General features: G+C 35.0%; 1 protein-coding gene across 1 annotated transcript in view; it reads right to left on the minus strand.

Moving 5' to 3' along the window:
- Positions 1–11,950, minus strand: part of PDS5B (PDS5 cohesin associated factor B) — a 120,960-nt gene extending 109,010 nt beyond the window's left edge. Inside the window, exons 1-5 of the mRNA XM_007464260.1 lie at positions 11,828–11,950; positions 8,605–8,808; positions 5,556–5,642; positions 5,350–5,447; positions 4,364–4,490 (exon numbers count right to left, since the gene is read on the minus strand). Of these exons, the coding sequence (XP_007464322.1) occupies positions 4,364–4,490; positions 5,350–5,447; positions 5,556–5,642; positions 8,605–8,808; positions 11,828–11,935 (624 nt within the window). The 5' untranslated portion in view covers positions 11,936–11,950. The remainder of the gene's footprint in view (positions 1–4,363; positions 4,491–5,349; positions 5,448–5,555; positions 5,643–8,604; positions 8,809–11,827) is intronic.
- Between the last annotated feature and the right edge of the window lie 1,092 nt (positions 11,951–13,042).

Consider the following 13,042-nt stretch of genomic DNA (forward strand, 5'->3'; position numbering starts at 1 on the left):
CCTTCAGCATTTCACCATTAAGTGCAGTTATCATATATAACCTTATCAATTTAAGGAAGTTCCTTTCTATTTCAAATATGCTAATAATATTTTTTATCATAAGTTATACTAAATTTTATCAAATGGTTTTCTTATACATCTATTGATTATTTTTTCTCTTCTGTTAATTTCCACAAATATTTTTTAATGTTAATCCATCTTTGAATTCCTAAAATTTAGCCAATTTGCTCACTACCAATATTACTTTATAACATTCTGTATAGTGTCCACTATTATTTTATATTAGATTTACATGAATGTATTATAAATTAGCCTATTATCCTCCTTTCTTGAACTTGGTTTTCTCTAGTTTTCCCTATGAAGACTATATTCTGCTCATAATGTGAATTGTAGAGCATGCCTTCCTATTCTATAATCTGAAAAAGTTTGCTGAATATCAGGATTATATGGCACTTAAATGATTAATAGAAATCGCCTGGTGATGTGTTTAAATTCCTTCATACTTGGTTTGAGTTCTGCTGCTGTTGCTATTATTACTGTCATCGTTGTTTAGGAGGAAATATTTTTGTTTGTTTTATGGATATAGTTTTTAAAACCAATTAAATTTCTTTTATTGGTTAAAGGTTACTCAAGATTTTCTCTCTTGAGAAAAATTGGCAAGTTTTATTTTCTAGAAATTTGTTTTGTCCAACTCCAAATATGTTAGCATAAAATACTATTCATGGAATTGTTTTTTGATCTTTTTAATGCCTGCTGTTCCTCATTTCATTCTAAAACTGTATATTAATACCATCTCCCTTTTTCTGATTCAAACTGCCAAGGGTATGCCTATTTAATATACTTTTTTGAATTACCAACTTTAGGTTTTTCTGAAATGTCACTGTGTTTTCTATTTCATTCATTTCTGTTCTTCATGGTTTACTTTCTTGTACAGACTGTATATTCTAACGATAATTTTATAATCTCTTGAATTTCACACTTTAACTATAAAGTTAGATTAGGGCTTCCCTGGTGGCGCAGTGGTTGGGAGTCCCCCTGCCGATGCAGGGGACACGGGTTCGTGTCCTGGTCTGGGAGGGTCCCACGTGCCGCGGAGCGGCTGGGCCCATGGGCCGTGGCCACTGGGCCTGCGCGTCGGGAGCCTGTGCTCCGCAACGGGATAGGCCACAACAGTGAGAGGCCCGCATACCGCAAAAAAAAAAAAAAAATTAAAGTTAGATTAAAACAACATTTAAGTTGAATCCCACAGGTTTTAATATGTATCATTTTAATTATTATTTCTAAATTTCTTATAACTGCCATCATGATTTACTCTTTTGACAGATTAATTATGAGTGCTAGAGGCTGCTTTAAAATCCTCAAGAACTGTTGGTCTATCTGACTTATAATCAATTGGAAATGTATTAAAATGGCCCACCAAATTGTGAGTTTGTTTCTCCTTATAGTTCTTTTAATGTATGCTTTATATATATCGAGCCTATGTGAAAACAAGTTTAGGCATCTTCCTGAGAACTAAAACTTATCATTGTATAACTCCCTTCTTTACTTGGTAAAGACTATAACATCTAAAATCAATACAAGTTACTTCAGTTTTCCTTCAGTTATTATGTGCCTGGCACGGCAAATCATTTTTCCATCCTTTTAGTGACAACCTTTTTGTGACAGTATTTTTGTTATCTCTTATTAACAACGACCAGTTGAATTATTTTTAATCTAATCTGACAACCTGAAGTAGTAAATTTGGGCCATTTACATTTATTGTAATTCTTCCTTGCATTGTAATCCTTAAAATTTTAACATGAATACTTCATTTAAAGTTCAAAGTAGGGCTCCCCTGGTGGTATAGTGGTTAAGAACCCACCTGTCAGGGACTTGCCTGGTGGCACAGTGGTTAAGAATCCGCCTGCCAATGCAGGGGACATGGGTTCGAGCCCTGGTCCGGGAAGATCCCACATGCCGTGGAGCAACTAAGCCCATGTACCACAACTACTGAGACTGTGCTCTAGAGCCCGCGAGCCACAACTACTGAAGACCGCGCACCTAGAGCCCGTGCTCCGCAACAAGAGAAGCCACCACAGTGAGAAGCCCACGCACTGCAATGAAGAGTAGCCCCCACTCACTGCAACTAGAGAAAGGCCGCACACAGCAATGAAGACCCAACACAGCCAAAAATAAATTAATTTTAAAAAAATAATAAAGTTCAAAGTAAATCAAAAGCTCTATACTCCTGATCATCAGCAAGATCATATCACTTCTTATCACTTCTTTGACTCTATTAGGCCATTCAATCTTACATGTTATTTTTATCCAGTGGTTTAGGACCATTTTGTTAAAATCCCTTTAATTAATCATTATAATTATTATTGCTACTGTTTTTGTTTTATATGTCAGTTCTTATTTAGAGCATTTCATTGTTCACCAATACTTCTTACATTTCACTTCCTTCAAGTCCAATTTCCATTATTCTAAAGTACTCAAATAGTAGTTCTTTCAGGAAGGATCTATTGACAAGTTGTATATTTAATGTCTTAATTTCACACAAATTGGATAGCAACTGTGTGCCAGCGTATACAGTTATTTTATCTCAGTACTTTGGAAATATAGGTCCATATGTTCTGGCATCTATCCTTGCTACTGAGAAGTCAGCAATCAGTTTAATGTTTATTCCTTGTTAAGGGCTATGTCTTTTCCCTCTGGATGCTTTATAGATTATTTCTATTTTGTCATTCTACAAATTCTCCAGGATATGCCTACACTGGGGTTTATTTTTATTTATTCTGTTCATGACACTTTTGTTACCTAACTCATAAATTTACACTTTTCATCAGTTCTAGAAAATTTTAAGCAAATATCTACTTGAATATCATCTCTTCTCCATTCTTACTCGGTGTTCTGCATCACTTTTAAATATACTGGACCTTTTCATTCTATCGCTTATATCTTCCTTAACTTTATCTCACTGTATCTGTACAATTTCCTCAGCTGTATCTCCTAGTTCTCTAAATATCTTTTATAATCCAAAAAATATTTTGATGTCTATGAACATTTTTCATTTCTACTTTTTTTCCTAACCATACCTTCTTCTCCTTTCATATGTCTAGCTATCATACTTTTTAACTCTTATGCTTCTAGAGATTAAAACATAAAAGTGTTATCTTTAATCCTTTTAAAGGTATTTAGTATTTTTATGTAATAAATATATTATCTGAATTTTTACTTAGTGTCTGATTTTCAGTATTGATGGACTTCTTAAAAGTTTGGAAATTTTGGATTATGAGGTCATTTTTAATGAAGCATTATATTTGTGAATGCTGTGTAGCTATAAATTTAAGTTATATCTTTCCAGAAAGGTCTTAATTTTGCAGAGACCTTTATACTGGTGAATCACAGAACCATATTTCCAACTGCTTACTAGAGTGTTAGTCATTTTCAAAGAACGAAACACACCAAAACACACACACAACTTGATTAATATCACCCAGGCAAGAAATACTTGTGTCATCAACATATCCTTTTCTCCAAGTTAGTAAAGACTTCCCCTTTTTTTTTTTTGCGGTACCCAGGTCTCTCACTGTTGCGGCCTCTCCCGTTGCGGAGCACAGGCTCCGGACGCGCAGGCTCAGCGGCCATGGCTCATGGGCCTAGCTGCTCCGCGGCACGTGGGATCTTCCCGGACCGGGGCACGAACCCGTGTCCCCTGCATCGGCAGGCGGACTCTCAACCACTGCGCCACCAGGGAAGCCCAAGACTTCCCTTTTAATTTCACCCCTCCCCACCATCTACACTATCACTGTCTTTTACCTAAGGCCTTATTTGGTTGTGTATCTCCCAACATATAAAGTTATATAATAGCATCAAAGTAGCTATTAATGTGTTCCTTGAAACATTATTCTATACAAAACTGAGTTATTACAGATACTTTATCACATGTACTAAATCTGTTATTTCTTCATTTAATTAGTGACTAATAAGTGTATCATGTTTTATTAAACACAAGTGATGTACATTAATATTAATCAATAAAAGTCTCCAGGGCTTCCCTGGTGGCGCAGTGGTTGAGAGTCCGCCTGCCGATGCAGGGGACACGGGTTCGTGCCCCAGTCCAGGAGGATCCCACGTGCCGCAGAGCGGCTGGGCCCGTGAGCCATGGCCGCTGAGCTTGCGCATCCAGAGCCTGTGCTCCGCAACGGGAGAGGCCACAACAGTGAGAGGCCCGCATACCGGAAAAAAAAATAGTAATAATAAAATAAAATAAAAGTCTCCAAAACTATAAAGCAGGATAAATTGCATTTTAAACGTAAGCAAATTCTGGACCCTAATATTAACAGGCTTTCGATATATTTCAATATATATTGCTACTTACCTTATGGGCAGGTACCAGATTTACCAAAACTGTATCCAAAAGCTCCTGAGATACTGTATCACCTTCACAAATAATAGAACTCATAAGATCCACCATATGCATATGAACTTTCTGATTGTGGCCATTGCTGAAATTCAAAATTGATAGTTCATTTAAAGTATATCTGAAATTTATAAGATTTAATCATAACACAGAACATTACACTTTATTTTAAAATGATACTCAGGTATTAATTAAATCAAATTCTACATATTCATTTAAAGCTTCCCTCTCTTCCAAATCTTACAACAGCATCCAAAATTTTTTTTTTTTTTTTTTGCAGTACGTGGGCCTCTCACTGTTGTGGCCTCTCCCGTTGCGGAGCATAGGCTCTGGACGCGCAGACTCAGCGGCCATGGCTCAAGGGCCCAGCTGCTCCGCAGCATGTGGGATCTTCCCAGACCGGGGCACGAACCCGTGTCCCCTGCATCGGCAGGCGGCCTCTCAACCACTGCGCCACCAGGGAAGCCCCAAAATACTTTTTAAATTACATTTCCGGGATTACTTTTTCCTAATTTTCACCAGTCTCACAATCAAAAGTAATTAAATCAAATGCAACTTTAGTTTTGCCTTAAATTCAGAAAATCAAACTACTTTACGGAAGTTAATTCTAGTAGATAAATTTAAGGAATACACAAAGAACTCAACTATTCACATGAATTAAGGAGTCAGTAATATGTGATTTAAATAAAAGAAAATAACATAAGTCAAAAAATATTTTTATATTGGCTACAGATTACCTTATGCCACTCATATTATTCTCTACAGTACAGAATTAAGCTGTATTCATTGTCAAAACATCTATAAAAATTATGTTAATGAGTTCTTAAGTTATAACCCTTAGCCTTCCAATATTCATCATAGTTAACAGTTTATGCAGATTCACCTGTAAGTTAAAAATTCTTTACATTTAAAAAAAGATTATATTCTTTGTAAAGTAAACTTACTTTATAACTGAAAATAATGTTCTGTATAATTGGGTAAAAATTTCATTGCTGTCTTCCAACTCAAAGCATATGTTATATGACTTGACCCAAGCAATGTTCTAAAAATAAGACATAAAAAAGGAAAAGGGTAAGATTTTAATTAGTAAAAATATACAAGCACAAAACCCAGTTTAAAATGTCATCTCAAGATAGAATATATTGCTTACCTCAAGTAAATAAAAATACCTATTGAATTGTGGGCTCTTTGTATCCTCTAGCCCCTTCAACTGCCTTGTTATAAACATAAATATATCCTTTAAAAAAAAAAGACAAAGTTTTGTTTAGATTATGAAAATATCCACTAAATTCCTAAAGATAATTCAGCACTCATGTGTATCTATCATGATAAATTGTAAAGAACCAGTTTAAAAAAATTCTACTTGGCTGGAATTTTTTAAATGTGCATCATCATGAACACACCAAATATCTTACTGCCCTTTAAAGGAAAACGGTACATCATTTACTATGATCTTAAAGTAGAGAAAGAAAAACACCTTACTGTAGGTTAAAAAAAACAGACCTGAAAATGGAGTAAACTAAAATTTATGCTGTCATTAAAACAAACAGGTTGCAATGACTGAGAGCTGAACTGATCAGATTTGCTGGAATAGCACTATATATGGTAATTATATAGCAAGAACATGGTTTAGGAAACTTGAAATTCCAAAACAAAATCACCAAGTGAGAAGACAATAGATTGCAGAAGGTTAGAAATTTTAAAAAGACCCACAGAAGTTAACTCGTCAAGCTTCCTACCCTGTCATTATAACTACTTGTTCTTCCCTACCATTTATCAATCTATCCCCATTTCTTGCTTTCGGTTTTTTACTGCACACCCCTTTATACCTGGGTAAAGATAAGTTCAATATCACTTTGAGTCAAATTTTTATGACGATAGTTTTTGAAAAATTTGGAAAAGGTTAAAATTATTAAAGCTAATTCTACAAAGGAAGCATGCTAATCAATCAAAAAGAAAAAAATGTTTCCCTCATAAGTAAAATGATAAACAAGCACTTCTTAAAAGGGAAGAAACAGAATATGCAGATTACTGAGTAGCTTTTCAAGAAAAATACTATCACAAGTACATCCTTCAAAAATGGTTACTTTAAAAAAAGATACAGTTACTTTGTTAGTAGTACTGTATAAAATATGTCCTGCATGAACGAACCCTTTCTGGTTTGACTAAGAGAGAACAACTGCTGTACTGAATCTACCTGGAGATGGAAAGACAATATTCATTGATCATCTCTCTAACAAGCACTGACCTAAACGTGAAGCTGGGTATATAAAAAGGGTTTTTTGATGACAATAACAAACTGACAGTGGAAAGGTAAGGATCAAAGTGTCACAATTTTCTATTATTACTACTGTAGACAAAGAAAAATACAAACTTGATACTAACCAAAATAGTGTGAAAACTATTCTATGAGTATTCAGAAACACCCTCAAATAACTGTTAATACTACCCCAATGAAAGAAAAAAGTGGCATTTAAAATACGAACCAAAGAAACTGACCAGAGGGGGAAAGCGGGTGGGGGGAGGAGGGATGGTGGGATGAATTGGAAGATTGAGATTGACATATATACACTGATATGTATAAAATGGGTAACTAATGAGAATCTGCTGTATACAAATAAATAAATTAAATTAAAAAAAGAACTGACCAGAAAAAATAAAATACTTAAAAATTTTAAGCTAGATTCTAAAAACTCTAATTTAATCATACCTCTTCAATATTCTTCTCAAAAACTGTCCTATTATTAATAGACAAGATTTGTAGCTATTCTTTTGGGAGGACTTTCATTACCCCAAAGCCTTGAGACAGATCACTGATAACTCAAACTGAGAAATCCACAAGAGAGGTAGAAGAAATCATGTAGCAGCACTCTTAAGTTAGACGTCCCTCTTCATGAGAATGCCAACAAAACATCTAGTGAGGAAGAGCCACAGCCCACAGTCAACCAAATACAATTACTCCTTAAACCAATTAAGTACCTCAAATTAAAGGTTCACAATTAGAAATCAGGATATACACCTGGGTACACAACTCCACAGGCCAGCTCATGTTATCTACTTTAAGTCTCTAACCATTCTCAAATCTTACAATTCAATTTTACTTTTAAATGACAAATATTGTCCCCTACCTCCCCATCCTAAGATATATGAAACAAGCATGTCCACAGCAGTTTGGGCATGCCTTACTGGAATCTTGGCTGACTTGATCAAATGAGCAGGTTCCTCACTCCAGTTTTTAAGAAGCAACTCTCTGAGTTCAAGAACCTAGTCTGGGTTGTTTTTCACCAAGGTAAACCCAGCTCCTGACATATAACTAACATCAATATTTGTTAAATGAAATAAACCTAAATTGTCTTTTTGTTCCACACTGGGTAATCTTCCTAGGGACTCATTTCCTAACCAACAGTTTCCACAATTATCTTTTATTATTGTTGGCTTTTCTAATTTTCTTCTAACTTGCTTCATTCAATAAATTTTTGCACAGCTCTACTTATTTTCATGCTTTCTACCCACTGGATTAATCATGCTATTCTCCTTTTCTCATATTTTAAAAATTATTTCATTCACATGCCTTTACTTACAACTACCATAACCAAGTGCTAAGTGTGCTTTCTACCTTTCATTAAAATTTTGTTCATTGTATTTTCTTCAAAACAATTCACATCACACCTTACATTAAGTGAATTAGGATTCATATATTATAAATTCAGACTTACACTAGATACTGTGTTTTAAATAATGAACATGGTCTTCAATATGAATTTTTAAAAAGGAAAAGCAAGTGTCCCCAACTGATACTGAAATACCACTAATGATGACATAATATAAAAAGTATAGGGAATTCCTTAGCGGGCCAGTGGTTAAGACTCAGCGCTTTCACTACTGTGGCCCAGGTTCAGTCCCTGATCAGGGAACTCAGATGCCATAAGCTGTGTGGCATGGCCAAAAAAAAAAAAAAAAGTATAGAAAACACTTTACTAATCAACTTCTTATTCTGAAGATCAGAAATTGTTTTACAAAATTAAATACTAATGGGGGGTAGGAAATTCTACAGAAAACAGAAGTACAATAGTTTAACAAAAGAATGCTGCAGCTAATGTCAAAGAATCTAAAGAAATAATCTAAATACTTTAATTCCCATTTTAGTCAGAAAGATAAAGTATCAGTCAATCTTGGCAGTTCTTTTAATCAGTACTTGCCTTTAATTTATCAGGGGATGTGTAAGGAGCTTCAGGAGCATAAATCCTAAAAATGTCAGCAAGGCAGCAGGCTACCAGTAATCGAACATCTTTATCAGGATGCTTGAGGAAAAAATCTGAAGCAAGATGTAAAGCTAGGTTTAAATAGAGCTCCTTTTCTTCTTCAGAGTCCTGGTCCATATCCATGAAAGTTTTCACAACCATCTATATAAAAACAAAATAATCAAATAATGAAATCCTCCATGTAAAAATATATTCATTTGAAATAAAAGCCATATTAATTACAAAGGTTAACTTCCAATAAATACACTTTCATGTTTCCCCTAAAAGTATCTATCTGAGAGAACAAGACCTTTCTGAACTATAGGGCAAATACAACTTTTCTTTAAAAGACTAAGTAAAATACTTTTCATTTACCCATCACACCTGCTAACCAGATTTTAAAAGTTTAAAAGTAGCTTAACATAGTACTTCTAGTCTCACTTTTACAACACTGAGCTAAAAAAGAATATATAAACAGATTCAAGAAAGGATGACAAAGATGAATCCGTAAACATTAAAAAGCTACCATGAAGTAACTACTGTAGCATCCAATTAAATATTTCTTGTACCACAGTTAAAGAGAATATGAGATGGACAATTGATTAGTAGGACTCAATGGCATGTATGGAGTGAGCAGAAGAAAGCAAACATTTACATAAAAGAAGTGGGATGGAAACAATAATGGTGAAAAATCATATAGTTTGAATTCTGTGAAGAGCTTTCTCTTAGTATCAGCAGTCACAAGGAAGCCTCAGTCTGTACTATTCCTACTTCACATAAGACTTGACAAAATTGCTGAACTCATCAGGGACATTTAAACACAACTCTAATGCAAAGGTGACCACCTGGCATCCACTAGGTGGCGCTACAAATACTAATCAACAAGTAGGGCTGGACTTGGTCTTTGAGACATAACTGCATGGATTTCCACTCTGCTGTAGAGTTAGACTTCTGAGTAATGAATTGTCCAATGTAGTACTGAATTCTCAGAGCAGCTGTGGGTAACAGTGTTCCTCACAGAGCAGACCCTCAGTTCTACTACACCAGAGGCCAGAACCATCAGTAGACTAATCTTTCCAGTCTGACACTACAATTAGTTTAAGGGTACAATGTCCAGGACTACTCTCCGGTTTAATTTTATTACTTTTAAGATATATGCTTTGATGGCTTTGATGTATTATGAAAAAAGACAAAAAAAAAAAAAAGAGCTATATGCAAGGAACTCTTTCTTTCCCTGGAATCGCTTCACAAGAGTGAGAGATTCAGTATATTTTGAATAAAATGTTATGAGAAATTCTAGAAATTACATAAACAATGACACTTTACATATTAACAAGTTTTTATAACTTATAAAACTTATACCTGTACTTGTACATATCAAAAATTACCATCATCCCACATTAAATCCTTCCTATATTTCTCCAAGACGGTTGCTAAAAACAGTGGGAAGTGTACATCAGGAAAAAAGAAAGAGAAAAAAAGTAACCAGATTATTGTTGAGCAGAAATGTCTACAAAATAATGAAAGCTTACTACAAGCACTAAATGTGAGCACTGTGAAAATCATTCCACCAAAACTATCAATAAAGTTTATTCAAGGGCTAGATAATGGGAATTCCTCAATACTGTGACCAACTCAGATGGTGTTATAAAACTCACGAATAACTCATATATGAGTCCTCTAAATTAAAAAAGATGTCTGAGAAAATAACATCCATAAAAGACACTAAATGCTAAATGCTTGTAAGTATAGTCTCTGTGTTTAATGTTCATTTCTTAGCAAACAATAAGGATGATATCATTGCTGAAATATAAACAAATCTGAGGAAATAAATGTATTCTTTCTCTAAAAACTTAATAGGTCAAGAAAATCTAAATACATAGAAATGGAAATTTTCATATCTAGAGTTTATAGCTTAACCAATTTTTTTTTTTTTTTTTTTTTTTTTGGGGTACACGGGCCTCTCACTGTTGTGGCCTCTCCCGTTGAAGAACACAGGCTCCGGACGCGCAGGCTCAGCGGCCATGGCTCACGGCCCAGCAGCTCTGCGGCATGTGGGACCTTCCCGGACTGGGGCACGAACCCATGTCCCCTGCATCAGCAGGTGGACTCTCAACCACTGTGCCACCAGGGAAGCCCTGTAGCTTAACCATTTTTAATAAAATACACACAGTTCCCAACTAGATATAATATCCACATATTGGTAAATTTAATCTGCTCAAAGATGTCTCTTGCTTTGAATAACGAACACCTTATATCTGACATTCTAATACTTTATGCACAGGATATAATACTAAGACTTTATGTGAAACTTACAATAGTATTAGGGTCTTTTTCCTCTAATAAATAAACCATGCAACAATAAAGTAGTACTTCAAGGCTCCTGGGCCTTCAATGATTAATTAAGGCAAGTCTTTTACACTTGAAATACTGGTAAACATTGATAATAATATAACAAGCAACATGTCTAGGTAGATACAACACTGAACTGAAAAAAATGCTCAAAAATAAAGACCATCTGAACTAATCAGCTTAACAATCTTCTTGGCCACTCTGCTCTTTTAACCATTTTAATCGCGGAGACTATCACTGCCTCGAAGACAAAGATGAAATATTATTCAAACAAATGTGAAGAGAGTCTAACCATACAGTGACTGCCTCACGAATGGAAGTTCACCATCAATCTTGACTCACTGCTGCACATCAGAAGCAGAGAGCTAAAAGTAAAGCTCTTTAACCTACTTTCAAAATACAAGAAAGTAAAATACAGCCTTAGTATTCGGTAGAATTAAAATTTCTTTTCTCAAATTAAAATGGTTGCTTTTATAAAATAAATGAGATATAGGAGAAGGAGACAACTTTCTACAGATAATAATGAGTATAAGCGTATTGTGGATTTGTTCTTTATACCCAAGTATAGACAGCACTAGAAAATGTAAGCTTCACCTTTCTAATTGCACTCCCATTAACAATAACTAAGGAAACCCTACAGTTCTTTATCTACTCCACTCTCTTAGCTCCTAATTACAGCTAATTAGTTTTGGCCATGAGACATTTTCTGCTTTGATTTTCTTGAAGTTGCCCTAACAAGATACAGCCCTATGTGATTTCCACAGGTGTCCTCCCCCAGCTCTGCTTATCCTAAATGGATGTCCAAAGGACATAACCCAATTTTACTCACCTTTAACCGTCTCACCATTTCCTCTTTAGATATTTTATCTGAGATTTCCTTGACACCAGGAGGATAGGTAATTTTTCCATCATTGGTCCTTGTCTTTGAATGAGCCATGATGGAAATATCTTTACCCCTAAAACGAGAAAACTATTAGATGCAAACCAAAAAATAAGTATCAACAACATTCATAATAAACATGAAAAGGAATCTCTCCCTACAAAAAATTATAACTACTTCCTAATTTATAGTAATTCACTTATCTAATTAATGAAAATCATTTTACTGAATATTTCCCCAATTTTTAAAATTTTATTTTTACCTTCATTTCCATTAGTGGCAAGCTAGGTTATTTGCACTGACCCTCCAACAAAAAAACTCTAAGTAATTTTATTTATTTATTTACTTACTTATTTACATATATATAAAATACACACAGCATTTTTTTTTAATAGCACCACAAATTACTTGGGCCATAATCTAAGGGAATTCAGGAACCCAGAGAACTAAATGGAACTTTAGATCCACTTACACCCTGAAGGCATCTCCCCAGCCCTGTCAAATCCAGAGTTCAGTTTTGGTGATCTTATGGAAAAAGAAGGACAGAGTCCTGTCAAGGAAGAACATCAGAGACCCTCCTGACATTAATGTAGAATACTACCCCAACCCAAAAAAGATAATACCTGCAAAGGAAAGAATTAAACCAAGTAAACATGTGCCCATGCTGCCATTACCACCCACAGGGACAGCAGAGAAGGTTGCCTTGGTATTAAGCAGAGCAAAGTAATAGCAGATACAAGGGAGGAACAGCTAATTAGTTTTGGCCATAAGCCTACACATTTGCTGAGGTTCACACTGCCTACGTAGTCCAGAGAACCTCAACACAAGAACTCAGTGACCCTCAACTGGTAACGCTCCCATAATATAAGTACATTCAAGCCCTCCTAGAGGAAGGCACCTTCATGCTACACTTCAAATAATCCCCATATGATGTTTCTAGGACAATAAGCATTATCAAGTCAAAAATAACCAAGCATCTAAGCAAGCAAGGCACAATGAGCAAGAACCAGCAGAAATACCAGACCCCCCAAAACTTCAAATATTACAATCATCAAATGGATTATAAAACTACTATACAACTGTATAGTAGCCCTTGAACAACACTGGGTTGAACTGCATGGGTCCACTTATACACAGAACTTTTTCAATAAATACTACAATACT

This window comes from Lipotes vexillifer, unplaced genomic scaffold, assembly GCF_000442215.2.
Source record: "Lipotes vexillifer unplaced genomic scaffold, Lipotes_vexillifer_v1.1 scaffold120, whole genome shotgun sequence".
Taxonomy (NCBI): domain Eukaryota; kingdom Metazoa; phylum Chordata; class Mammalia; order Artiodactyla; family Lipotidae; genus Lipotes; species Lipotes vexillifer.